This window comes from Poecile atricapillus, chromosome Z, assembly GCF_030490865.1.
Source record: "Poecile atricapillus isolate bPoeAtr1 chromosome Z, bPoeAtr1.hap1, whole genome shotgun sequence".
In the NCBI taxonomy this organism is placed as follows: Eukaryota; Metazoa; Chordata; class Aves; order Passeriformes; family Paridae; genus Poecile; species Poecile atricapillus.
The window spans coordinates 17585237-17612732 of record NC_081289.1 but is presented as its reverse complement, the minus strand read 5'-3'; the positions used below and the strand labels follow the sequence as shown (position 1 = coordinate 17612732).

Genomic DNA, 27496 nt, shown 5'->3' with positions numbered 1-27496 from the left:
GTAATTTTTTTCATTTGTTCTGGAATACAACATAATAGATGTTTTAGCTTATGCCTTCTGATAAAGTAACTAGGACAAGAAGAAAACATATTGTCCAATAAAGATCTGTAAGAGAACTGAATAGTACATGATTAAACTTTTTAAATTAGAGTCCAACAAGATTCTAGTGAGTTTCTAAACAGTTATGAAATGGGAATAGCTCTAATTTCTAAAGCAAAATTAATTATTACTTTTTCAGTGTTATTTGAAAGATAGAGGTTTAGATTTAGTAATTTAAACACTACCTCTAATTATCTGTAATATTATAGTTGACCTATATTTTTGTTATAATTGTTTTTGTTTTGGCCATTCTTGACTGTGCAAATGAAGGCACTGTAAGTATTTGCGTAATTTTACTGTGAATTTTTTATTGGCTAGTTAATTTATGATGATTTTATATTCCAGGATGTCATTTGTTGATGCTTCTGGAGCACTTGAATATCTTCCTTTCCCTTTGTTATGTTTAATACATAAATTATTTGAGGAATTAAAATGTTTTCAGAAGGCTCTGTTTTGTGACTTCCGTATCTAAAAACTGGAGAGGTGAGAAAAATCTGGTTGGGGGATTGCTGCTTGGTACACCTAATTTCTGTATATACCTACTAGGTGCTACAGTGCAGAATGTGAAATATATTATTTTTATTTTAAACTTATCTTTATCTGTTGATAATGATGAGTTCTCTTAGAGCAACACATTGGCAGTAAAATGGTTTAAGCCTTACAGTGGAGTATCACTCTGTTAACTGCCAGTGGGCAAAATCACATTAATTTTGTTTTCATTCTTCATTTGTGGTTTCTAGCTTTTCTTTTTGGGGATAGTTTTCATATTCATTAGCAGATTTTTTTTTATGATCAGTGCAATTTCTGTGCACTTTCTGGATCTTTTGAAAGATCATGCAATAATACAGTGTCTCCATTCTGTTCAAATGACAGTTTGTACAAGTTGAACTTACACTCTTCATGTAACTATTTGTACTTTCCCTACATTACTGTGGAATAAAATACCATTGTCTCAAAACAAATCTGAGTAATCAGTAAAGATTTCTGTAGGTACAGTGCATATAAATGCTCCAATTTTACCTTTGTCTCATTGCTCAAGTATGAAAATTCAATTAACAGCATTGCTATTGCTTTATTATCAACATATGAGAGGTATTTTAGTGAAATATATAGCTTTTAAAAAAGCTAAGATATTTTTCATTTTGTCAGTCCTTTCTAATGTATTATATCATTAGCTCATGAATACACAGAACTAAAAATCTATGGAGTATGAATCGTCTTGAGATGTTTGCTGTGTGGTGGTAATATGGATTTATGTGGCTGGTAACCCTCCTCAGGTCAATTCAGCTTTTGAATGGAATTAATATTTAATACTGTTTTCTCCATTACTTCAGCATTAACTAAAGTAGACTTCAAAACTGGTGTTTCTTTTTGAAAATACTGAGTTCATTGTTGCTCAAGCAGGCATAAATACTGATGTTCGCCACAAAAGCAAGAAAGGTTTTTTTTAAACCTTCCCACATTATTCTGTCTTAAAAGCCAGTTGGAGTATGTGTGATTGGTCTAGATTTTTAATATATTGTGGTCTGAAATCTATTTATTTTCATCTGAAACTGTCAGCTGACATGGCAGCTAGGCTGGGAAATTAATTTCATAAATTTAATTGTGTTTGTTCCATTTACATGAATACTTTATTCACTTAAAGGCTCTTAAAGCACTTCTCATGAAAACAAGTGAAAAAAAGGTGACTCTGAGAAATGGAATCTTTGATATTGAAGATATGTGATTACTCTGATCTGTCATTCTTGCCACTTACTAGGCAGTATTTTCTAAAGAGAGTGACATTTTTCTTTTGGAATATTGATGTTTGCCAATAAACAAAGTCCAAATCAGATAAATGAAGAGCAGCCAAAGAAATTGCTGTGTCTTATTACCCAATAGTACTTGTAAAACCTCTGGTTTTCTTGCTCAACATACAGATTTTTAGTTTTGTTTCAATAACAAGAATATTTGGATCTTTTCACTAAAGGATTACATCATGCTGTTGCCTTGCAAAACCTGCTATTAAGAACAAACAGAACAAGAGAAATGAGGTGCTGCAAGTTAACCCAGAGTTTTCAGAGGTACTGCTGGGCACCTCTCTGAGGTGTGGAGTGCTGTACAGAGCAGTCTAGGAACAGTACCAAAAGCAAGGTAGCTGTGCTAATTGGGGCACTGTGCTCAGGAAAATATTAACAGTCTGCCCCCTCCGCACAGTGTTATCCCGTGTTCACAAAGGTGTGTTGTGTTGACATATCACAGCCTCAAGCCCAGAGGACCAAAATCATGTCAAGAAAACTGGTGTGCACATGTAGCCTCTTAAAGCTCAAGCTACCTTCTGACTACACTATTTGTCTGCCCAGAGGACACATCAGTGTGAGGCAAAGATAAGTAGCAGCTTGCTTTCTCTGATGCTGTGTGAATAGCTAGGACATCTTGGGGCGTTCCCTTGCATCTCCCAACACTGCAGTAAAATGTGCTGCCCTGGAGTGAGTATCACGGAAGTAGTTTAGAATGCTGTTCTTATTCTCGCTAAGAGCAAATGGGACAGCTGTAGTATTGAGTGATTGGACTGATATTTTTGCTGAAAAGTGCTTATTTAGCACTTTAGAACTGAGCGAAAGCAGATGCCTTGGCTGTACCTTACACTTCCAGCATGGTCAGCTTGTTTGTGCTTGAAGCATCATGAAACTGAATGATCTAGGTATGAACTAGGGTTAGGAGTATCATTTGAGTAGATCAGAAATTGCACATGCAAAGGTGCAGCTCCTAAGGCCTTCTGGAAATGTTACCTCCTGACTTTTATATTTTACCAGTAAGGGCAGATTCCAGTTCCCCTTGAGTTTTTGGAATTGATGGCTCAACTAGCATCACCAGTGAAAATATACTGTGCATTCTATTTCCTGCTCCTTATTTGACTGTGGAAATAAAGTTATTGTCTAATGAAAAAACACAAACCCTTCACTTTAGAGAAGAATAAACCTTTTTATTCCTGGTTAGTTCTGATACTGAATAGATCTATCATTATAAGAAAGAACAAAATCTTGTATATTAGTGAAAGAAGAATATCACTGGTACCAGTGTTCAGCCTTTCAATGTCAGGTGCTGTTAATTGCGTCCTATGAAGATGCTTTTCATACAAGTGGTCTTTTCCTGAAGGTAGTTCCTTACATTAAGGAAGAGATCTGACATTTCTCTACAACCCTGTTTGCTTATTGCACATTAGTGCTCTTGTGCCTTTTTTCTTCCCCCCAGCATATGAATGTCAGTGCTTGTGTCTAGTTGGTTGGATCTTTGTTTTTCATAGGGTTGTACTGTGTCTAATTCTCTTTCTTTGATGTCTGAAACAGTGATGCTATGTGGGGACTGGGACAAGGAAATGAGCCTATCGTGAAAAAGTGGTAAAACATGGAAAAATAAAGCTTTAGCCTTTCATTGTGATCAGCGAAATGATTTTTAGCAGTCATCTTGTTTGTCTGGACTAAACTTAGATAAAACAGGCACGGGTACATTTACACCGTGTGATTAAGAGAGAACTGCAATGCATTCCTTGCTGCTTTTGACACAAGTGTGCTGAGAAGGGAAGTGGATACATCCCTGCAGTGTGTGATGGCAGTTCTCAATGCAAGCTACATGGAAAATTCCCGAGGAGTTGCTAGTGGACCACACAGCCACTTTGAAGCAGTAAAGTCTCCATTTGAAGTTTCCTACTCCATTCCAAGGCAATGATAGTAAACTCTGATGTGATTTTCATGCCACATTATTAAATGCTTTGAATAGTCTATTTTTTAGGATGGTTTTTCCCCCCCCTTTTTCTTTTTTTCTTCTACTGTTAATAGGGAGTTTGGAGATAGTATGAGCAGATAAATGTTTTACATAAATGTGTTGGTTAACCTAGTAAAGTAAAATTCTATTTCTTATGCCAACCTGAGGAAGCTGGACAAGCATCTTTCTAGTGTGAACCTATGCATTGCTCTGAGCCCCTGAGAAATTCATCAGCTTTCTATGGAGCTTGTGCACTGTGATACTTTGGAACAAGTTTTTTGTTAGGAAATGTGCTCTATCCCCTTAATATGCTTGCCATGTGTTTAGAAGAAAAACTGTAAATCTCTAAATGATCATTGTTGGAAACATACTGACTGTATGCCAAGAGGATGGGAATAAAGTAGATACTTCCTTTTCAAAACTGTACCAGACACAAAATAATTGAATGGAACTTATGGTTTTCAGGTGTCTGAAAAATTGGAACTGAGATCAGAAGATTTTCCTGTTCACGTGGGGTATCTACAAAGGGGGTAAACAGCCTGGTACAGAAGAGTCTTGTAGGTGAAAAGCTGGATGGAGAGAGATCTAAGGAAAGGCAATGCAGGAGAAAACTATCAAAACAAAGAATATGTGGAGAATATTGACTTGTTCTGCAAGAGTGTGATGTTTTAAATTTGAACATTAATTTGTGACTGAAAAAGGCCTCTGTGCTAGAATATCTGCTGCAGTGACCAGTCATTCTGAAGTGATATGAGGAAGATCCAAGTTCTAAAGCAGCCAGTGGGCTTGGTGATACTTGTTGATACAAATGCGTGGTTGAGTTTTTGACTGGAAACTACTTTATGGTGTGCAGAGCATAAGGACTGATGATCAGCATTAATTTAAATTTAAACTGTAACATTCAGTATCTTTCTCTGAATGGAATCTAACCTGAATCAGCTGCACAAAGTCCAATTTTAATTACTGCATTTTCTGAAGATAAATACATAGTTTGAGGTTGTCTTATGTAACTCTGTCTTGAATTGATAAAGGAGAAAAGATGTCCTTTTAAAGAAAGCTGACTCCGGGTGTGTATTTAAATTGATGTACTACAAATTACATTGTAACATTGGGGAATTTTCATTCCCCAAACAGCTTGTGGGGTTTTTGTTTTTGTCTTCTTGGAGTTTTTTTTGGGGGGGAGGGGTGGAGGTGGAGTATTTTTTTGGTTTATTGGGGGGAGGGTGTTTGTTTTTTGGTTTTTTTTTTTTTTTTTTTTAGTATTTTTAGTTTCTGTTAGTTTCATAGCCAGTGCTATGTAATATAAGCAAACTGATAAATAAACTTATGTAATTGAAGTGTAAGAAAATAGCTTAATACTTCACATTCAGCGATATGTCAAACTCATTGAAGGCTCTTTAGAGATCGTTGACCTCTAAATCTTTATCTAGGAAAGACTTCTAGTAAAAGATTATTCTTCTGTCAAGTATTTAGTACTTTTTGCTAATTATCAAAGAAGAACCTCTTTGGCACTTTCACATTATGTTAGTGGAGGTTGTAAAGAAAAGCAAAACATCATTATTACTTTCAAACCAGAAAAGCAACACCTGTTAAGTGTTACTTATACTCCAGAAAGCCTGGCAGGTATGAGGCAAATTTCAAGTCTTTGCCAGTTCCTGAAATATTTAGAGAAACAGACAGTTCTTCCTTTTTAAAAAGGAAAACAGGTGCATTCGTAGTCCAGGGGATAGACTACTATATTTCTGTAGAAAGTGCTATTAAATCTGAAGACTAAAAAAAATGTATTAGTATGTCTTAAGACTTGGAAAAGGTTGTGCTGTAATTCATGCTCACTTTATCTATTTATTCACTAATGTCAGGAGCAGGGACCAGAACTTAAGATAATCTTGTCAGTGTCTGAGGGTTTTAACCAGACCCTTATGCTCGGGTCATGTTACATTCTGTTCAGGGCCCATAATTCCTGGATACTTTTCTGTAGAGTAAGAGGTCCTAAGTGGGGAAGATAAAGGGTATCTTTACATAAAAAGTGGGCTGGAGTTGAACATTCCCCTGAGATGTGTGGGCTTGAGCTCTCATAACTTGAATAAGCACTGCTGCCATCTCAGCTGGAAAAACAAAATAACTTCTCCCTTCATAACAACGTCTTAGTGCCCAGCACCTTGACAGTATACCTTAGACACCAGGGGACATGGCACAAGCTGAGTGAGGGCACAGGGTGAGCACAATAGAGGGTGCTTCTGGAATTTCCAGATGAAGTGGTGAGGTGCTAGCTGTGTGAAGGTACTTCTGAGGTTAGCTTTCTTCTGAATTTAAGTAGACTTTAGGGGACAGCATCTTTAACTGGATATTGTCCTAGTAGCCATATATAGATGAATAATTTCTTTGTTCTTGCAATTTCTTTTTTTTCCCTCATGTTCAGATGGATTTCATAGGCTTTAATCTGTAGCCATTGGCATTTGTCCTGTCATTGGGCATTACTGAACAATGTCTGTTACCTTTCCCCTTCCAGCTGGGCAATTTTCACTTGTTGATATTTACACGTATTGGTAAGGCTGGAAATCTCCTCCCAAAGACTTAATTTTGTGTTTCTTCACAGTAAGTGAACCCTAATATCTCCTATAATTTTTACAGGAGTAGTAAATCAGTCTTCATCTCCAGGGGCCCTTTTGCAATAGGCCCTCTGCTTCATGCTTCATATTTTTCCTGTGCATTTCTCTGAACATTCTTGTTGGAATCATGTGAATTTTGTCCACTATGAAGGAGATGGTATTTTAAGAGATACATATATGCACACTACACATACACTGATATATGGATAAAAATCTTCTTTTTCCCCATATAAAAGCACTGAAGCTGAGTAGCACAGACTGTGAATTCAAGGTTACCTCTAAAAGTACATGCCTATAAATTTAGATTAAAACATGTGGATCTGTGCTTTTGCAAATACTTTAGAATACTCTAAATAGCATATGATAGAGCAAAAATGGTTTTGGTAACCTGGATCTGAACTCATAAGAATTTTAGATTAAAATCTGTATGTCAAATTATATCCAGAATAAAAATAATGGATGCAGATACATCAGCACTGAATTCTAACTCCACCCCCAAACTCTTTTTAGCTTTGTTCTTCACTATTTGAAGTTTCCACATGGTCTGGAAATTACTGTGCTTCATTAATTCCATCTGAAGAGGATTGAGCAGTTAGATTGCTGTAGCTAGAATAATGTGTAAAAGTAACTTATTGATATGTTATGGACTGCATAGGTGCAGTTTTGACCAGGGTGCCCCTCTGGACCTCTGTAAGCAGCTGAGAATCCAATAAAGATCTCTAAATTATAGGCATTAACTAGTTGATTGAAGGAGCTTTTTCTACTTACTGCTCTGCCAGCCAGCCAGCCAATGTAACATCTGATATTTAGACTCATTATCTGTGTATCTGAAACAGTTTGCTTGTATCATAGCTTAAATAGAAGTTAATGTAATCAGATACTCCATCTGCTTTTGAAACGAGCATGGTGAGCTCGAGATGAGCCAGTTTGCTCTCAGATTTCTTCAGAAATGAAGCATCTGTCTCTCCTTGCTATTTACTGCAAATCTATTTGCCTTATACAAGTAAGGTATTTCAAAGCTGTAGGAGCCATCGTATAATTTTTTGTCTTGTGATTAGTAGATGCAGAAATTATTCAGCTTAATAAATAGCTTGCTAAAAACTTCCTAGCAATGTCTGAAAAAATATTGCAGGCTGGAGGAAGAATTATTGTGAAGATAAATTGAAAAATGTCCTTGATTTTTATTTTTAATTTTTCTTAAAGGAGAACTATTTAATGAGTTGAATTTTGAAGGCAAAAGAAGCTTATTTCAGGTACAACTGTAGAATCTCTGAATGCTACTGTGAGTGTTAAGTTACTTAGTGGACGGCCGCAGGAGGTTTTTGAAACCAATCTGGGTAAGAAATTTCTTAACCCAGTTAGGTGGTAAAGTGTTTTTGGTGTAAGGAGCCAATTTAAAGGTGTGTAAAGCAGACTGAAGCCAAGTTTGCTCTTGCTGCAGTCTGTAAAAGAAGCAAACACACAAGAAATCCCAAAAATAAGGGATTTGCTGCAATGGAGTTTTAAGGTTGTGCTAATACTGGTTGCTGGTGCTAGAATGTGGGAAACAGAAAAATGTACCTCTGATCTTGTTAACAAAAAGTCCTATTTTCAGATAATTCCTGGCATCATTTTTCAACTGAAGTGGCACAGTTTAAAAACAATCATTAGTGTCCTAATCAATCCCCTCAGGCCGGGAAGTCATTGTGGGTTTGTTGTTGTTCGGCTCCAAATCTTTTTTTATCACTTGAGAAACTTGAGAGCAAGACAGATCTGATGGTGTCTACTGACAGTGTTACTCAGGATTTCGTAAGCTTTGCAGACTGTGTATTGCATAAAATAACAGTGCTGATAGTACTTGTCAAGCTTCACAATCTTTTTAAACAGCTCATCTTTATTAGGCAACATGATCTTTCTAAACAACTCGTCTTTATTAGACAACCGGAATAACCAGCTTCTACTCTCTCTGTAGGAGTCTGCAGTCCATGCACTTTGTAGATGAGGAACATTCAACGCTTCTAGCTGTTGAGAGGGAGATGGAGCTGGTGAAGACATACCAAAAAATTCCCAAATGGATTAAAAAATGCTTAGAGTGCAGATTGCCTAAAAGAGGTGGTTGAACTAGTATTAAAGACACTTGTTACATAAAAATGATATAATAAATGGGTTTTTTGTGAAACTTAAGTGTAGGTAATTATGGAATTTAGAAGCTGCTGAGAGTATGCAAGAACTATTAGTGACATTTTTGTTTCTATCAGTCTCTAAAAAACACAGGTATTTTCCCACTTCAGAGTGGTTCTCATGTGTCTCTCAGACTAGAAGATGGGAATTTAGCTGAAGGTTTGTCCTTTTGATCCTCTCCTGCTTTATGGAAAAATGTTAGATGTGGTTTAGAAATGTCACTTCCAAACTGTTTGGATTATTTCTTTTCTAATTCCTGTTGTACTTCAGTGCATTACTGGAAAGAGTGTTTTGTAGGCAAATAATATATTGGTAGTGACATAATCTCATACACCTGCTGGGTACTTGCCTCAGCTACTCCTGTACCTGGAGCTACAGATAACTGGTCTCAAGGAGCTGATTCAACACCCAATCAGAGAAGGACTGGGATGCCTAAAAGAGGCCAGACTAGAACCATCTTAATGTTGTGCTAAGAAAACCTTGGTTCACATATGACATCTAGTGCCAATGTGTGTGTCTCTTGGACTTGATAGTGCCTCTCTTGATGTTGGGCAGGGTGTATGGTTAAAGTTGAGGAGGTTTTTCAGGTGTAGGCAGGGATGTTCCATGAAGTCTGATTGGTAAGCTCTTGGCAATTTATCTGTTAGGCCACAGTAGTTCTGGGTCTTAGTGAATAATGAAGTCCCAACAGTAGGCCTTGCCAGGTCTAGTGACTTCCACTGCTGAGAGGAGCAGTCCTACCCCCCAAATCCCCCTCTCAGGGTCATACAGTCCTCTTCCCTCTCATGGATTGCCTATGACAGTTGCCTAACCATGCTGTAATCTGACTTGATAAACAGGCAAAAAAGACTGGCTAGGTTAGTTTCTTTCAGATTAGCGAATAAAAACAGGTTGCCTTGTATCCAGGCAAGTAACAGGGCCCTTGCAGGGAATGGGAGAGGGAGTGCTTGTTTGGAAGGGAATGGGTAACCTGCCTCTTCCAGCAGCTGCAAGCCATTGAATCAATGCAAGCTATGTCATGTAATTGCTTCCTAAGACTTGTCATTTTTGATTGAACCTCAGTTTCTCTTCATCGGCTGTGTATTTATAATTCTGTTAATTTCTGTCTTTTTCCTTCCCTTCCAATGCCCTCTCTCTCTTTGAAACAAGTAACTAATACATCTGTTCTGTGTATAAAAGGCCCTTGCTCTGCTTGATAGGAAACTGCACTGGAAATGGAACTGAAATTCCTGTTGAGTAGGTCAAAAGACTTGGTTGGGATGCAAGTAGACATTAAAACTATATAATATGTAGTACTGCATTGAGATGGCTAGTGAGAATTGACAGGAGCCTATGTACAAGTTGGAGCTGAGAAAGATTAGGACAAAAAGCTAAGAATCTAGAAGTTGAGGCAGGCAAGTGTGTGTAGACTGTATATCATAGAATTGTGAAGGTCAGAAAAGACCTTGAAAGATCATTTGAGTCTAACCATTAAGCTGCCACTGTCATGTTCACCATTAATCCATGTCCCCAAGCACCACATCCACATGTTTTTTGAACACTAAGAGATGGTGATTCCATCATCCTAATTATATATGTGTGTATATATAAAAATTATATATATATGTATATATGTACACACATATACAATTAGAGACGTAATAAGCAGCTGTAATTTGCTGTGTTAAAGTTGTCGTAGTTGCTTCATTCCTGAATGAGTGAACGTTTAATTAACTTGTATACTGATTTCCCTTTTCCACCCTCTTGTTATCTCTGTAGAGCTTCGGATATTTCTTCCTTGTTTCTACTGGGGAAATAATGGTAGCAATTTTCGGCAGTAGTTTGTTCTTCAGTAGGATACAACCACACAGAGGTGCTCAGTTAAGATGTCTGTTTCAAGATGGGTGTGGAGGCTGCTTTAAATGGTTGAAGATTTTGTAGTTGGTTTTTTTGTTGTTGTTCTTGATTGGGTTTTTTTTGTTTGTTTTGCAGAATTGAGACAAGAGTGTTAGTTATATCTGTAAACCCTCTGATTTGAAGGCATTATTTTAAAGTACTTAGTTTTTGCTTATTATAAATTCAGGTGGGTTTTTGTTTCTGGTTTTTTTTTTTTTGTTTTTTTTTTTTAATAAGCACAAGTAGAATAACTCTGGGAATTGAAATAAGGCAAATTACCTAAATAAGATGTAGTTATGTGTCAGGGTAGTTTACTAGGTTCTGTTTGATCTTAGGGAGGAGGAGGTTAACTGTTGACTTGGAGTCTTGAGGAGGAGATAAAAATACATCATTGAAGAACTTTCTTAAACACCTAGAAAACTTTTGTCATTAGTTTATACAGAAGCAGTTATTCTCTCTTTTTGTTTCTCCCTTTCAATGCCCTCTCTTCTCTAAACCAAATAACTAATATGTGTTTTCTTCTGTAGTTAGGGGCCACAGTACCTAATACTGCCGTTACAGACTCTGCATTATAACCAGAACTGAAATTAGTGCTGGCTATGGTCAGATAAATTGGGATTTCAGTGTTCCTAGAATTAATTGAAATCCAATGTTAATCCCTTTTCCTGCATCAGTTGTGGGAAGTTATTTCCACGGGCTTCAAGCAGTTGCAACTTCACTAAGACACAGTGCCTGAAGTCAGATTGGAGTATTGTTCCTTCTTCTCTTTGGTGTGTCAGTCTGGCCATGCTGGGAAAATGTATGGAGAAAGTGGAGTCTGAACTGCTACAGAGAATCTTTCTGAATTCCTCATCACTGTGCTTTGCTGCACATGTGTAGGGTTACACAGATTACTGGTTTTAAAGTGCTAAAAAGAATTTCTTCGTGTCAGATCAGGAATGTATATTTTTTCTTTCTTCCCTACAAACCTTGTGTCATGATTCACTTGCTGGCATCATCTTGTTTCTCTCAATAGTTTCACACTGAAGTAAAGCCTTCAGCTATCACAGATGCATTTAAAATGCCTTTTTTTTCACTGCTCTCACTGACAAGTTGTTTAGTCTTGAGGTCTGCTGTAGTTTTCTTAATGTTATTTCTTTGATTATCTTGAGGCAGTTTATTTTGCCAAAATCTATGCTAGAAGATTTAGGTTCTTCAGACCTTCATTTCTGTAAGACAGTTTTTTTAAAAGGACCCGAACAGAATTAATTGTAACTACTCTTTTAAAGCAGCTTGATGCAATCAGTCTGCTTGGGAAGAATGAGTAGAAATCTCATTTGGCATAGGAATGATGAAGAATTTCCTATATGTTTAATAGACTATACTAAACAGAAGGAGTACATCAAAAGTACTTCAGTAATGTTAACTTGGTTCTATCAGGAAATTGTCATTAGGAAAAGTAACGTCTCATAAAGCTGCTACGCATAATACATGATGGTGGTTGCCATTATGAATCAACCTGGACTGTGTGTCGCTTCCTGGAAGTCATACATTGTAGTGAAAAGGTTGTTTGACCTCCATGTACATTTTTGCACAAAAGGCTGTTAGGATTTTCTGAGCATGTAATTATTTGACTCCAGTTTGAACAGTCATTTGACTTCATTTTGTTTAAATTCCTAATAGTTACATGAAATGCTTGTGTAGAAAATCAGCTTTCCACACAATCTTTTCACCAATGATTAGAAATAAGAACATGTTGATTATGCCAATTATTCAGTTGTCAAAGTATTTTCTAAATGTAATGACTCTCTCTTACCTTTATTCTAGCAATTTCAATAAATTGAACTCACTGTACTTAGAAAACAGATCTTGGGGAAAAAACGTGTTGTGTTTCAAAACCATACCAGTTTGTTTTCAGACTGGACTGGAATTGTAGAATAGAAAAGTCAGCTTACAAATAATGTACATCACTGTTTTTTTTTTTTTCTCTGAGATTTGAGGTAACATGATTATATGGCTACTTTCACAATGCAGGTGGAAGGTTTGTTGTGTTTGTAACTGAATCCATTTCATTATGTAACTTGATAGCTTTGTTCCATTGACTGTAATTTTCCTATTAGGTTTCTACATTTCACAATCCATTCTTTAGAGTTAAGCTTTCATTGACAAGATGTCATATACTGATTTTATTTATTATAACCTCTGTGCTTTGAGGGAATGAAAAGCACTGTTAGTTGAGAAAGAAAACCAGTATATATAATTTCTTTCTCAATAGAAAAATGTGCAAGTATTGCCATTAAAAATGTTTTCTGAAACGACAACACTAGCATCACTATCAAACTTTATTTCAGAAGATGCAGGAAGTCTGAGCCTTTGGAAGGTCCATTGGAATTTAAAATAGATCGTATACCTGTTTGCATGTTTGTGTTACTCAAACAATTGTGCAATACCTCATTTCAGAGAAATATTACATCATTTAAAAGCAGTAGGGTTGAATTACATTAGGGAAGTCTAAACCTATGTAATGAACATTAACATTTTTAATGTACAATTTGATGGTTAATCGTAAGTAGACCAAGGCCTCTTAGGACTTTGGAAGTATCAGAGCAGATGTGTCTGAGCAATCAAAGGTCAGAGTTTTACATATATTATGGCATGCAGAATTACTATTCTTGGGATTCTTATCTATGTTAAAAGGATGATGCAATATTTAATAAGTTAGTATATTTTTAGGTATTTTGAGAGTTGGTCTTACATGTCATTTTTGTGTCCTTAAGAACTTGGTGGAATGTGTGTGAGTGAACGTGTAGAAAAACTAAGTAAGCCGTTGGGCCAACATGCATATATTCTATACCTATTTTAAAAACATGGTGGGTTTTTTTGATTGTTTATTTGGGTTTTTTTGTTCGTTGTTTTTTTTGGGTTTTTTCCTGGAGAAAACTGGTTACTTGGAGAGAGGGGAAAGTTTGCTACAGATAGAAAAACAGCTATTTAAAAAATAATTTTCAGGTACAATTATGCATATTCTTTGGGTTGTGTTTATATCAATTGCTCCCTTTTAAAAGGTATTTTGTTTTGCAAAGTGAATATGGCAAAAGCAAAACCTTGAATATTTTTATGCTGAGGGTTTTTGGGGTTTTTTTGTAGTTTAAAGCAGTAATTCAATATCTAGTGTATAGAAATTTGTTACTTTTCAAAAATTACTTAATTTCTGACGTAAGTCCTCGTAAGTTTGTTGCAATTCCAAAACTGTTGCCATGATTATGGTAAGATGAAGAAATAGCGAAGGGAAACAGAAGCTTTCTGGTGTTGCTTGTGGTTTCTTTTGGTCTGTTTTGTTTTCTTTGGTGTAACTGCATGCATTTTGAAGAGTGGGGCTGGAGGGGAAATCTGCCTAGCGTAAGGTCCAGGTTTTAAAAGCTCACAACATTTACTTTAAGTTTTAAACTCTTCTTCAAATAAATTTCATGTTTTGATCTATTATTGTGCTATGGGATGGCATGGAGCTGGTCAATAGTATTGTCATGCTTGACTTTGTCTTTCTATTCCCAATTAAGCATTTTAATATTGTCCTGTAACAAGTGGCAGATGTGGCTATTTGGCAGTGAAATCTTTAGTACTTCCATTGTCTTAACCTGTAAATATTGCCTACTTGGCATCCTTTTCCCACTAGGAAAGCATAGGCTTAAATTAAATGACTAACCAGAATTAAAATCTCCCAGATAGACTTCCTACCCTGTACTTTTATTTGCATTCTTGGGATGGAGTAGGAGAAGCTAATCTTTGCATAACTTGCAAGCTCACTAACTAATTTTGGCAATAATTACAATAGATTTTTTTGGGTTTGTTATGCTCAAACAGATTAGGACTGAAAGTAGCAATTGCAAACCTTGTTACAAGTAAAATGAAAAGTTTGCTATAATGCTTGCCTACTTCTTAGAGTTATTTGCTCAGTGTATTAGTAGAAATAGCTCTCATCCTTGGTGATTTGAAATTCAATATTAAGGCTTGATAGTAAAAGGTGTATTATCAGCATAAGATTGCTAAACAGTAAGATTGCTTCTTACTGTTTAGCAAAAATTTGTAGAAAGACAAAATAGAGATGAAGTAACAGAATATTTTCTTTTATCTGTCTTCTTGAAAATGATGTTGTTATGAATTTGTTAAATAACTGCGTATAAGTGTAACGTGTACCATTTGATTTTTTATTTATGGAATCTTACCATTAAGGTTTCTAAAACTCATCTGGAAAAGAGAGTTGAGTGGCAGTTTTGTTCTTTTCCATCAGCTTATTGAACTGACTTGTCATGTGTCTGCCTGATGGTTTAGATCTGGTGAGAGAAACAATGGAAGCCCATGGCCAAGCAGTTGGAGGAAGGAGGGTGGGACCTTTTTTTCAGCAGCACCAGCTATGTTCAGTTTAATGCTATGAGAAACTGTACCTTGTGGCAATGACTTCAATTTCAGGACAACTAAGGCTGTCCTGTTACTAATGAATCTTTGCTACCTCCTGCATTGAGTTGTTCCTGTCCTCGTCACTGTTAAGAGACAGCAGAGACTCACTATCTATGTATCTTGGCTGTTCTGTGGATGACTGGAAACTGAAAAAGGATTTTTGGCGATCTGCTATGTCAGATAATAGGAAACATGCCTACATCCCTAGGAATTGTCTATAGCCCTTTATTCTTGGTAACAGGGAACATGCTTTAATACTCCTAGTATTTTTCCACTCTTCCAGAATTTTTGTTCATTTCTTTTTTTTCCTACTAGATGTCAAGACCTGTGCTGTTTTCCTCCTTTTTCGGATAAAGCCTGCAGTGCTCACTGAGGCGTATCAGGGAAAGGTTGTGGGTGCTGATGCAAGGGTGGATGTGAAGAGCACGTGCTGAGTTCTTGCTCAGAAACAGGATGGTAGAGAAAGAAGAAGGTTGTCCACAGTGTTTATTCAGGGAAAATATAAGAGAATATTGTGAAATGTAATTTTTAGTAATTTTATAGGTTGGAAAAGATGAAATATTTTGTGCTTAACTAAACGTACTAACAAGAGCCCCATACCTGCATTTTTGCTGCACAGTGACCACAAAAAATTCAGACTGTTTAGGTCAGACACTGGGAAACCAAGAGCTCTTGGGACCCGAACTTCATCTGTCCCAATAATAAATAAGAAACTTTTAAAACCTGGCTTAATTTTGAATTGTAAATCAACATCTAATTGTAAAATAATATCTATCCAACAATATCTGCTGAAGAAGTAGTAGAAATGCCTGTGATGGCCTGTCCTGTTTCCTCATCTGCTAGGTGAAGCTTAATAGGCACGAAGTATCGTGCTGATGTGGAGAGGAGTGGAAGCTTTCATTCGAGACTTCCTAACTTCCTTCTAGTGCATCTAGAATGATGAGCCTGTAAGACAGTTTTGCACATGCTGCTGAAAGAGGTTGAGAAGGACCTTATGGAATTGAAGCAGTAGAGGGAAGGAACAGAAGAGGGAATCCAAGACGATGATATCGCATATACTGCCCAGCTTCTTGACAAAATAGCTCTTTTCATTGTTGATGGTGATCTGTTTTCTGTCATCCTTTTATTAGATCATTGAGAATTGCTTACATCTCTTAATTTTCAAGATTTTATTCTTAGTATGCCCTTATACAGGAAATCTCATAATTTTCCTAGTAGGAATATCTTCCTGGTTTAATCTAGGGATTAAACTGGGAAAATGGGCATCCACACTTGATTAATTTCTTGACTTTTGTAGTGATTTTTTTATGTAAGCATTTCCTTTTACATTGGGAATTTTATAATTGTACAGTATGTTACATGTACTACTTGTTTTAATAAAGTATTTTTTAAGTAGTCATGTACCCTTACGAACACTGAAAATAAGGCCTTTGATCAAGAGTGCTTTGGATTTTTTTCTTAAACCAGGATTCTTTCAGTCATACCAGCAAAGGCAGTTAAGCAACCTCTAAAATGTTGTGGTTGTGGTTGTGGTAGATAACATCAGAAACAGGGAAGAGAAAAGCCGGCTGGATTGAGAGCAAGCAGGTATTAGATGCAGAAGGTACAGCGGCCTGTGTGGTGACTGACATGGATCCAGTATTTATTCACACTGTGCTGCTGTGGGAGAGATGTGCCAGGTGCCTTGGGTGGCTTACAATGTACAGCCATGCCGTCACCAGGAATAGTACTTACTGTAACTGTCCTGGACTTCTGCACGCTCCTTGTACAAGACATTTTGCTATAATTGTGAAATAGTTGTTTAATCTGTCATTCTAAATTATCAGTACTCATCTCTTAAAATCTAAAATAATACTGGAGAACAGCCTCTGCAGGACTTCCCCCTGCACTGTGAAAGAAGCCTTATTTGCCCTTTACCAAAAAGCAGAGGTCTACTGGTACTTGTCAGATGCTGGAGTCCTCTTCTGATTGTTTTTGATTTACACTTGCTGCTTTTACATAGCTACAAATGTAATGATCAAATAGAAAGCTGAGACTAAATAAGAAACATGCACATGCACCTTCTAGGAAGACTTAAGTTGGGAGAATGGGTTCCTCAAACTTATAGTAGCAAGGGATTTCTTCAGATGCCAGGGATGGGCATGTTCTTTTGTGTGAAAAAACTTCCCAAATCTTCACTACCCCTTGTTGACCTTCCCTTGATGCTAGATACCTTGGGAAGTTTGGAGTGTCTGACCATTCATTCCAAGGCTGATGTAATGGAATCTGTTTTTAACTAACTTTTTTCTACCTTGCTACTCCTTCTAGCACTGCAAGTGAAATTGGGCCTGGTTAGCCTTTCACCTTCATAAATAGAATTAAAAGTGTATTTTTGCATAGTCTTGTACAGCTGTTTTTTTTTTTTTTTAAAATTAATATTATTGTATTGTTTAATACCGTAAGCTTTCCACTGTTCTGAGGGTTAGTCTGTGACCTCCCTGTAGGAGAGGAGAAATTCAAAAACTAGGTAATATATACTCAACACATTTCAACCCAAATGGAGTGGGTTGATTGCAAGGTGAAGGGTAATAATATTTCATACAGGAAAACATCAGTGGATTGGGAGTGTTGCAGTGTCTGAGTATGTTAATGTTTTCCAGGCTCTCTGCTACCTCTTGGTGACCTTGTTTTGATGCTTGAGGTCTGAAGTTGCATTTACCACAGTAATTGATTGCTTGCTAGTAGCCAGAGTGATTAATGTCAGATTCATCTGTGTATGTTGGAGAAAGGGATGCAGGGAAGTGACTTGTAATGGTGCTGTGTGTGATTGATGTGCTCTGTGGCATCCTTGGCAATGCTTGTTCTTGCAGGTGCTGGCACCTCGTTTGCCCTTTGCTTCAGTCAGGCATCTGCTGCGGGATTCGCTTCTGTGATCTCCAGTTAGTGTTTTGTGTTTCCAGTGCTGAGTTTACAGGATAAATAGTAGACTGAAAATATTTGCTTCCCTTATTGAATGGCTATTCCAGACATTATAATATCATTCCAGTCTCTGTACACAAAATCCCATGTGCCTTCATGAAAGGTTATTGAGTTAATCGTTGGTACTAAGCCTGAAAATAAAGCAGAAATTCTGTTATCTGTGACATTCAAAAAGAGACAATGGAATTAAGATTCTTAAACAGAATAGGACAAATAGTTGTCAAAGCTATTTTTACTATATTTTTATGCAAAGTTCTTACTGTTAGCAAGATAATCTGGTTGGAATGATGATGAATATATCAGATAAACATCAAGAAAAAGGGAAGGGAATAAATGAAGTGCAGACTTGATCAAGATACAGTTCAACATAAATATCTTTAGCTGTTCAAAAATTAGAAATTTAGCTAAAATAATGAGATTCCTAAAGATGTATAAAACCAGCCTTCTGATTTGGGGCTTTTAGAATGTACATTTAAAAACAATTTTCTTATAATGCATAGGATTATGAGTCATTCATCTATTCTATAAAAAGCAAGAGAACACAAGCAGAAGGAAATGGGACATGCATTTTTAAAGACTGCTTCTGCCTTCCTTTTTGTTTATATGTCAGCTGGATTTTCATGTAATAATGATTCTTGTAGCTGTGGTCTTAAAGCAGATGCTAAATATTGCAAGAATTGCGATGAACTATGGCAGCTGAGTTTTATATTTAAAATAGTATGCATATAAAAAAAGCTAAATAATTTCTGGGTTTCATGTGGTACATAGGGAATGGGGAAGATTCAGAGCTAGTTGAATCTTTAGAGGGAACTCAGAATACACTTCCCGTTGATAGTTATGTGGGAGATGCTCTTCAGTTTCAGATTGGATTTGCTCATTGTGCTTTCAGTGCTAGACTGTTTCTTGTATTGTTTTGGCAGCATGTACTGACACTTGCTGGAGCGTGTCAGCACTTTTGGCACAAGGCTGCTGAGGGAAAGACTTTGTGTAGCTGGATCATTTCAAAGCCTCAGTGTTTAAGCACTCATTACACTTGATATGAAATGGGTTACGTGACTGGGGTAGTGTTCCAGTTATGTTGCTGGAGTGCATTGAGTGTACATACCTAATTTTGGTGTAAATATTCAGAGTTGTACTCTTTTTTCCTGTATTAACTGTAAAGTCAGCAATTTTGTAAGTGTCAGTGAACTTTTCAGAGAACGAAGCGCTCTGCCAGGATTCAGACCAGAAAGCAGGAATTACTTGTGGGTTTTTTTGCTTAAGAGCTTTGTGCAAAAGCACATATTCTTCAATTAACCCCTAGTGTTTCAGCTTCTAAGAAAATGTACTTCATTGACTTTAAAATTGTGTTGTTTGCGTATCAAAAGAGTAGATGCTTTGTCATGACTGTTGTAAAGATTTTGCTTTTTGTCAAAATAGTCAAAATCGCATTTTGACTGTTTTATCTGGAAAAAAATATGCACTGAGAAAGCATTACATCTCTCAAGTGCTCTTTAAAATAGATGCTGCTATTTTAAACCAAAAACAGTTCTACTAAGTTATTTGTGTGGTCACTTGTGTAGCTTGTGAAGTTAGGTCTATTGTAAAGATTTCAAGAATAACTAGGAAGTATTCTTCATGAATTTGTCTTGGGGGGTGGGAGTCAGTTATGTGCTTTTTGCAGAAAGAAAAAGACAAGGAAAATATCCATTATATCTTGTATAAATTAACAGCACATAAACCTCTGCTTTATTATTATTTTTTAAACTCATAGCTTCTATGAGAAAAATTGCTTGAATGATTTTGTATAAACTGTTTCCTGTAATTAGGATCAAAGTTTTTGGGGATAATGGTGTATATATTGTAGATTTGCTCATTTTTAAGAAATTTGATTCTTGTTTCCTGTTTATGATTTTTTTTTAATGGCATTCTGTGTTCAGTGACAAATTCTTAGTCAAAATTTATGTGGCAACCCAGTAATTGAGATAATCTGGTATCTCATTATAATTTTGTAGAGTAAGCACGTTTTGATAAAAACCTAAGATTTAATTATTTTTTAGCTTGAAAAATAAACCCTGTGTGCATTCTCATTAACATGTAAAAAATATTATTCCAGCTGCGTTGGGGTAGAGGAGCACCATGCTGTTGACATTGATCTATACCATTGTCCCAACTGTGCAATTCTCCATGGACCTTCTCTAAGTAAGTATGAGTTATTCAGATTTCATCTTACATGTTCTGACTGTTTTCTCTCCATGTGCAACTGCAAAGGACTGTTCAGAGGAATATTCAAGATGAGCTGGATTATTTAGAAGGTACTGGTTCTATGTGACTAACTCTGAGCTGATTAAAAACCTGCTAAACAGACAAACCATCTTGAAATGCCCCCTGACGTGGAGATGCAGATAGAACAAAATATAAGGCACGGCTATAGATTGGAGAAATCAAAGTGCACAGAGTTAGAAAACAATCTGGACTTGGCAGAAAGTGAGAAAATAAGAATTAGGGAATCATAAATAAAAAAAAAAAAAAAAAGGAAAATATGAAGGATGGTTACAAAGTTCATGCTTTTTAATTATCAAAGTTCTGATAGATACCTAGGAAGGCAACTTTGAGAAAGTGTGCAAGTTAGTTATCTTTCCTTTCTCAGTGGTTTTAAGTTATGTGCCACAACAGTCAAACACAACTTTTCAACAGTGAAAGCAGAATATGAACATCCTGTGAGTGCTGTTTGTGCTTTTTTTGTTGTTTGTTATTAATTTTGTTGTTTCCCCCCCATTTATGTCCTTGAAAGTTACACAGTTCCAAATCTCAGGTTGCTAATTTATAAACAAGATTCCACCAAGGCCAAAATGTGTTGCCATCAGAGTCTGATAGAGAGCAACAAGAGACATCTCTTTGGTTCTCCTTTGAGTAGATAAATTTGCTGTAGAGATCTGCACTGATAAAATGAAACATAGTTTCTTTTGGTAACTGCTGAAAGGGTACTGCTTTATCCAATTCCCTAGGTTTTCTCCCATGTCTCCCCTTCTCAAATGAAATAGGGTTGTAAAAAATCTAAAAATAAATTTCACTTTTCCAACCATGAATTAAATTTCCTCATTCAGACCTGAAAACATTTATAAGCAGAGTGCCTTTACCCTCCAAGCACTGAGCCATGGTAATTTGTGTTTTTTAATGCATGTTTGTTTGTGGGTTTTGTTGTTGTTGATTTTATTGTTTGTGTTTTTGTTTTGGGTATTTAATTTGGGGTTTTTTTGTTTCCTTGGTTTGTATTTTTTTTTTGTTAAGTTTGGGGGTTTTTTTGGGTTTTTTCTCTTGAAGACACCATATAATGTTTTACAGTCAATGCTGACTGAAGATAAATAGTATTTTCAAATCTGAATTTACTTTACATTTAGAAATAAGTTTAAAACCACCTTCAGTGGTAGTCTTGTGGAGTATGAACAAAGTGAATGAAGAGAACTAGTAAGTTCAAAGTAAACCAAAGTAAATCAATTACTGATTTAATTAATACATGTTTCGTGATATGTAGCTTCTGTAGTATGTGAGTTCATGGTCTGTTTGCTAAAATATAAGATAAATGCTGGTTTGTGTGCTTGTAGTTTTTAGTACTCCAGTAGTCATTTTCAGTTCCAAATCTGCATGTTTGTCTTATAAATCAGAATACAAACAACAGCTGTTTTTTTCCTTAACTTTCTGTCTCTTTTTTCTGTGGAGTAGAGGGACTAGGAAGAGGAGCAGATGAAAGATCATATCAGACTTTTCAAAATAATAAACTAGTAAATTTGAAATTTCTTTTCTTTTCTTGATTAATGAGAACTAGTCTGCTTCACCCTGATGCCTGTAAATAACCTTTCTTGTAATGTAGGTGTTGTCTCACCTGCAGCAATTAGACAGTGAGATAAGAGGGATTCTTGTTTTGGAAGTCTTTTCAAAAAGACAAGCATCTGTGGCAAAAATTATCCTTGTTATTTCATATTGCCTCAAGTGTGTAGATCATCTAGATTTAGTAGAAGCTTCAGACATGTCAGTTACCAACCCAAACAGAGGTGATATAATTAAATATGTCTTCACATTGAGTTTCATTAATTGTTCTCAGCTGTCAGAATAAAATCTATGGTAGTTTGTGGTTTGGGCCCTACTTCCTTCAGTTTTTAAAGAGACTGATAATGTCTCATGACTTCAGGTGTTGCAGAAATGTTCCAGAGTACTTCAATCTTTTAATTTACAGCTTCATATTCTAAAATTACTTTGTCTAAGAGTTTACAAAGAGACAAAAATTCAGCTGTTGAAGAGGGCAAGTGTATCTGTAGCTTCAACAGAATATGTAATTAAATGAAGTAGTAAAAAAAATTACTTAAAATATATAAGAAACACATACTTTACATTACAAATGGGTGATTACTTTCAGTATCCTACAAAATTAATTGTGTAAAATTTCCAGTAATGAAAAGAAAGCTACTGCATAGTTAGATGGAAAGATGAAATTAACAAATCAATTTACTCATGTATTTAAAAAAAAATCCTCTTCATGATTTGAAAGAACAATTTTACAAGACCTTTAGTAAGCAGCCATGTGTATAAAATGCTAAATAATGAATCCTAAGATCAGAAGTAATTCCAAAAGAGAACAATTAAAAGTAATATACTATGGAGGATTTTGTTTTGTTTTTGTTTTTTTTTTTTTAGATAATTTGATTTAGAGTATTCATATTCATTTTGTTAGTTTCAAAGTTTTCTTGGTGATCTTTAAGTGTAAAAATGCTCTATTTGCATGAATGCTGTGAGTCAGATGTGTCACCAGCTTGTGGTGCCCAGAGCTCTAAGAAAGCACAACGTTCAGTAAATGCTAATATGAGTGTAGTTGTTAGGACATCCCTTTCTTTTTCTGGTTTTGTCTTCTCACTTCTGTGACTACTCTCCAACCAGCATCTTTTTGTTTGTGGTATTAATGCCTGTGCTTGGTCTGAGCTGAGAATGAGATGTTGTACCAGGCCTTGGCAGGGAATTCTGTGATTTACTGGGTGCTCCATACAATTTTGCAGTTTTCCTGTGCCAACATTGCTCTTGTGTTTTTGGTCACTGGGAATCTCCAGTACCTCTTCCAAGACTTGGGGCCTCATTGTACTTGTGTACACCTCTTGATGGTCTCCATTTGAAGTCTAGCAGATGGTGGTCTCTGAGGGAAACAGTCCAGTAGTGGGAGAAGACAGGGAAGAGTGTTTGCCTAAGTAGAGACAGTTATTGACCCATTGCATTGAATGTAGGAGGAATGTAATTAAAAAAAAAAAAAAAAGTAATATTCCTACTTAATTTTCATGAAAACTTCCAGCCGACTCTTCTTTTTTCAACCTCCCTGCAATTAAGAACTTGTAGTTCTTAGTGTTGTCACAGCAGGTTTTACCTCAGTTTAGAAACACCAAGGGTGAACACTGGTTCCTTCCTTAATTTGAGCTTTATGTTCCATTCAGTTAAAATGGTTGGTTTTGGTTTTGTTTTGGTTTTTTTTTGGCAGTTGTTTCTGTAATGTCTTAGGGGGTTAAAAAAGCTCTAGAATGAAGGCACACATAAGCAGAGAGTTTTCATGACTGTTTCCTCTTCAGTGTTCTCTTATGAAAGGGTGATATACATTGCCAAGTACAAGCAAAAGTGATTTTATTTTCTGATTTGTAAATGTTGGAAAGACAGACTTTAAAAACTATGTCTGTGCTATAAAATCTCTTAAGCAGCTGTATCATCTTACAATTTTAATGAGCTGTTGTAACAGCAGTGAATTTATGGGAAACTACTCTGACGAAGATTAGTATTAGCCACTAATTTCTTGTATTATTATTTATGACTGAGAAAATAGCTTTGAAAACTTAATAAACCTGTCTTCATTATTTATGAAGTTTTACAGTATTTGGATAGTTGGTTCATTAAGCAGCACTGGTTTGCAGGTTAGCAAAGATCTATAAATGTCAGTTTATTCTCTTAAAAGTCTTCTAGAGGGTCTATGTTGTCACGCCTGTGGGAAACAGCACATCAACAGAATTATTCCCTCTTATGTGTAATGACTATAAGATGTCCATTTTTCCATATAACCAGTATAACCAACTGTTTTTTCTGGAGAAGCAGCAATTTTTTTGTCTTTTTTAAAAACTATTTTCCCCCCTCCTCATGCATCCTCAGCTTTCTATTACAGTGAGCTGTGTTTTCAGTATTGCTAGTGCTTTTTTACATTTTGGGTGCATCATGACTTAGGTAAATTTAAGAATGAGCTCTTCCATGAATTTGTATTACTGCAGTGGTTTTGCTGGATGTTGTATTTCAGGCTGTTTGGCAGACTACTGTAAAACACTATTTGTGTTGACAAATAAAATTAGCTTTTTCCTCTTCTGAGTTTCCTCAGCATACACAACTAAATTTGTGTTTAATATTAGTGGTTAAATTATAGATCTGGTGTCAGTAAATCATCTTGGGGCAGTCTTCCAGTAGCAACTGTCTAGCTGTGGAGCAGAATTCGGCTTTTTTAGGAAAAACTGAAATGCAGACTTAAGATTACTGGACCCTTAGTGGGTTTCTTAGTACAGTAAGTGATAAAGTTTGGAAGTTCAGCACTCTTGGAGTTTGTTTCCCAAATGGTGAGATGGTGGTCCCTTTTGGAGGGGCACCTCTTGATGATTTAATAGGGCTTCTCAGCCTGTTGAGAGTTTAAAGATGAGAAATACAGGTTTATTTGAATAGAGGGGAAGTGCTCCAGAGAGCAGTTTACTAACAAACAGATGATGCAACCAAGGACTTCCATTCAAGGCTGTAAGCTTGTGTTCTTTATAAATGAAGAAGAAAAATGAGTGGTTCAGGAAGCCAAATCAATGAAATATCCATTATGGAATGATTTGTTGTGAAATTATGAAAATTTGAAGACAGGCAGTTAAGTTAACCACAATATCATAAGTCACTTTGTCCTCTTCTTTTGACTCAAGGTCAAAAAATTCAAATGGGGAGGCTACATACAGCTTTCAGTGTTTTACAGAACAACTTTCCAATATGTAAAGGGGGTGTATAAGAAATAAGGGGGCTTTTTACTGAGGTCTTTAGTGATAGGACAATGGATGATGGCTTTAAACTAAAAGAGCGTAGATTTAGATTAAAGAAGAAATTCTTTACTGTGAGATTGATGAAACACTGGCACAGGTTGCCCGGAGAAGTGGTGGGTGTCTCATCTTGGAGGTGTTCAAGGCTAGGTCGGATGGGGCTTTGAGTAATCTGGATAGTGGAAGGTGTCCCTGTTCATGCCAGGATGTTGTAAGTAGATGATCTTTAATGTCCCTTCCACCCCAAACCATTCTGTGATTCTGTGAAAGTACATACACTTTTTTTACACATACTTCTTTTTCATTTGGGTATCTGTCATTTGTCATGGGGAGATCACCACAAGTTTTTCTGAGAATGTCTAGTGTTTCAATTTCCTTGGGCTTTTAAGTATAAGGAGTGGTTAGAAATACAATTTTGCTACAATTGAGCTACCAGATTCCCAAAATAGTAATAAAACTTTAATTTATCCTTTGTTTTTTATTAATATGCTGTAGCAGTGCATTAAAGCTTCAAACTGTTAAGAATTTGTATGCTTTGGAGTGCAGTGCTTTTGTTACATGTATTGTAAAGATCACACCTGCCCACAACAGCTTGCACACAAAATTGTAGTAGAGACATAAGAAGTAGAAATGATAGTGAATAGCAGTAATATTATCAGACTGGATATGGGCATGCTTATGGGGTGTGACAGCACAGTGGGATTAAGTCTTATCGTTGTGTGAATGTGTAAAATGAAGTCTCTGGCTATTCAGGAGGTGTGGTCCTTTTGTTTATTAAAAAAAAAGTCTGAGCTTTAAGAAATTAAAGTTCAATTGTTAGTTTTGTAGCTGGCTTTTTGAATTTGTACAGCTTTCAGGCTGCACCTGTTTACTTGTGTTGGACTGGATGTGGAGTCTTGTATATAGTGTACACTGAGATTCTCATATAGAAGGAGCTATAAAAATACAGAGAGTTACTGTGTCTTGCAGATTTCATTTGTTGGAAATAGGTAGAGTGTCACCTAATTAAAAAACATAAGGTTTGTTATCACGGAAATGTGATCAAGGCATGTCTGTCTCGCTGATGGGATGATTGCTAATCTGAGATGTCTGATTTAACTAATTCCATGTTTAATCTTCCTGAAACTTGTAGTGAAGAAGAGGAGAAACTGGCACAGACATGACTACACAGAGCCAGATGATGGCTCCAAACCAGTGCAGGCTGGAACACGGACCTTTGTTAAACAGCTGCGGGCTCGCTCTTTCCCAAGGTACAGAACCTTCCTTACATATTTTGGTGGGAAAACACAGTGAAATGTCATCTGTCTTAGTGCAATTGACTAACATTTCTCTGCTTCATATAGTGAAGGTTGAGGATGACTTCCTCCTTCACAATTCTTCCCAGTGAATCCCTGTTTCAGAGGGACACATTTGCCTTTTCACACAGTAACTGTTCAGTTTTGTACTGGGATGAGTTGTCTGCTGGAACTGCTGCAGGGTGGTCTGAAAGGTTTTGAATTTTAGGGTGGGTGTTTTTTTTTTGTTTTGGTTTTGTTTGTTTGGTGTTCGTGCTCTTACTGTCTGAATATTGTCTGTCCATTCCTTTAGTTCTCAGCTTCATTCCAAGTAACATAAAACATTCACATGAGCTGATGTTCTACCCATTCTCGTGTGCTTTAGAAGAAAATGGAGAAACATGATTATATTTTGATCCTGAGCTTGGTTTGCTATCTCACTGAAACACAATGACTTACGATTCTTTAGAGCAGCTGGTGGCTGTTGTTAGCAAAATGTACTTTAATGAGTATTGCCTTCTCTTTGAATTCCTTTTCTCTATCCTTTTACATTACTCTCTTCAGTCATACAGAAGGACTATGAGTTTCCAGAAAATGCATTACAGTAAAAATTTCTTTGCTTGTTGAGGTTGTTTTCTTGGTCTTTTAGTTAAATACTTAATAAAACAGCACTGTGTGTTTATTTTAGATTCAGGTGTAGCCATTCCCATCTGTCCTGCCCCAAACTGTGACTTTTTTTATTTCAGTAATGCTTGGAGGATGCTTTTCTGCTAATACTTCATCCTTTCTTTCCGCCAGTGCTGATGAAGTAATTTTGAAAATGCATGGAAGCCAGTTAACACAAAGATATCTGGAGAAACATGGGTTTGATGTTCCCATTATGGTTCCTAAATTAGATGGTTTGGGACTCAGACTTCCTCCACCAACTTTCTCCGTTTTAGATGTGGAACGCTATGTAGGTAAGAGTCACTCTGGAGTACTTATTAAAATGTCTTTCTCCTCTCTATAAACTAAAATAAATATTTGCATGATTATATAATAAATATTTGCATGATTATAAGAGCTTCCAGAGTGCTAAATGTTTAGTCTAAATTCAAGACTAGCAGAGGGTAAAATCAAAACAGTGGTTTGGAGCGGTTTTTTCTTCTTTTATTTTTTTTTTTTTTCCGTGTCTGTTTGGTAGATGTGTGGTAGGACTATAGCCTTATGTCTCAGTTTTCAAACTTGTTAATTTTAGTGCAGGCTATATGTGGAATGCAGGGGTTTTTTTCTGCTACATGTATAT

The 27496-nt window shown here is 36.2% G+C and overlaps 1 protein-coding gene across 1 annotated transcript in view; it reads left to right on the top strand.

The window, feature by feature from the left end:
* LOC131593001 (lysine-specific demethylase 7A-like) overlaps positions 1–27496 on the top strand; it is a 61666-nt gene that overhangs the window by 5910 nt on the left and 28260 nt on the right. Inside the window, exons 2-4 of the mRNA XM_058865086.1 lie at positions 19975–20060; positions 26070–26187; positions 27010–27170. Of these exons, the coding sequence (XP_058721069.1) occupies positions 19975–20060; positions 26070–26187; positions 27010–27170 (365 nt within the window). The remainder of the gene's footprint in view (positions 1–19974; positions 20061–26069; positions 26188–27009; positions 27171–27496) is intronic.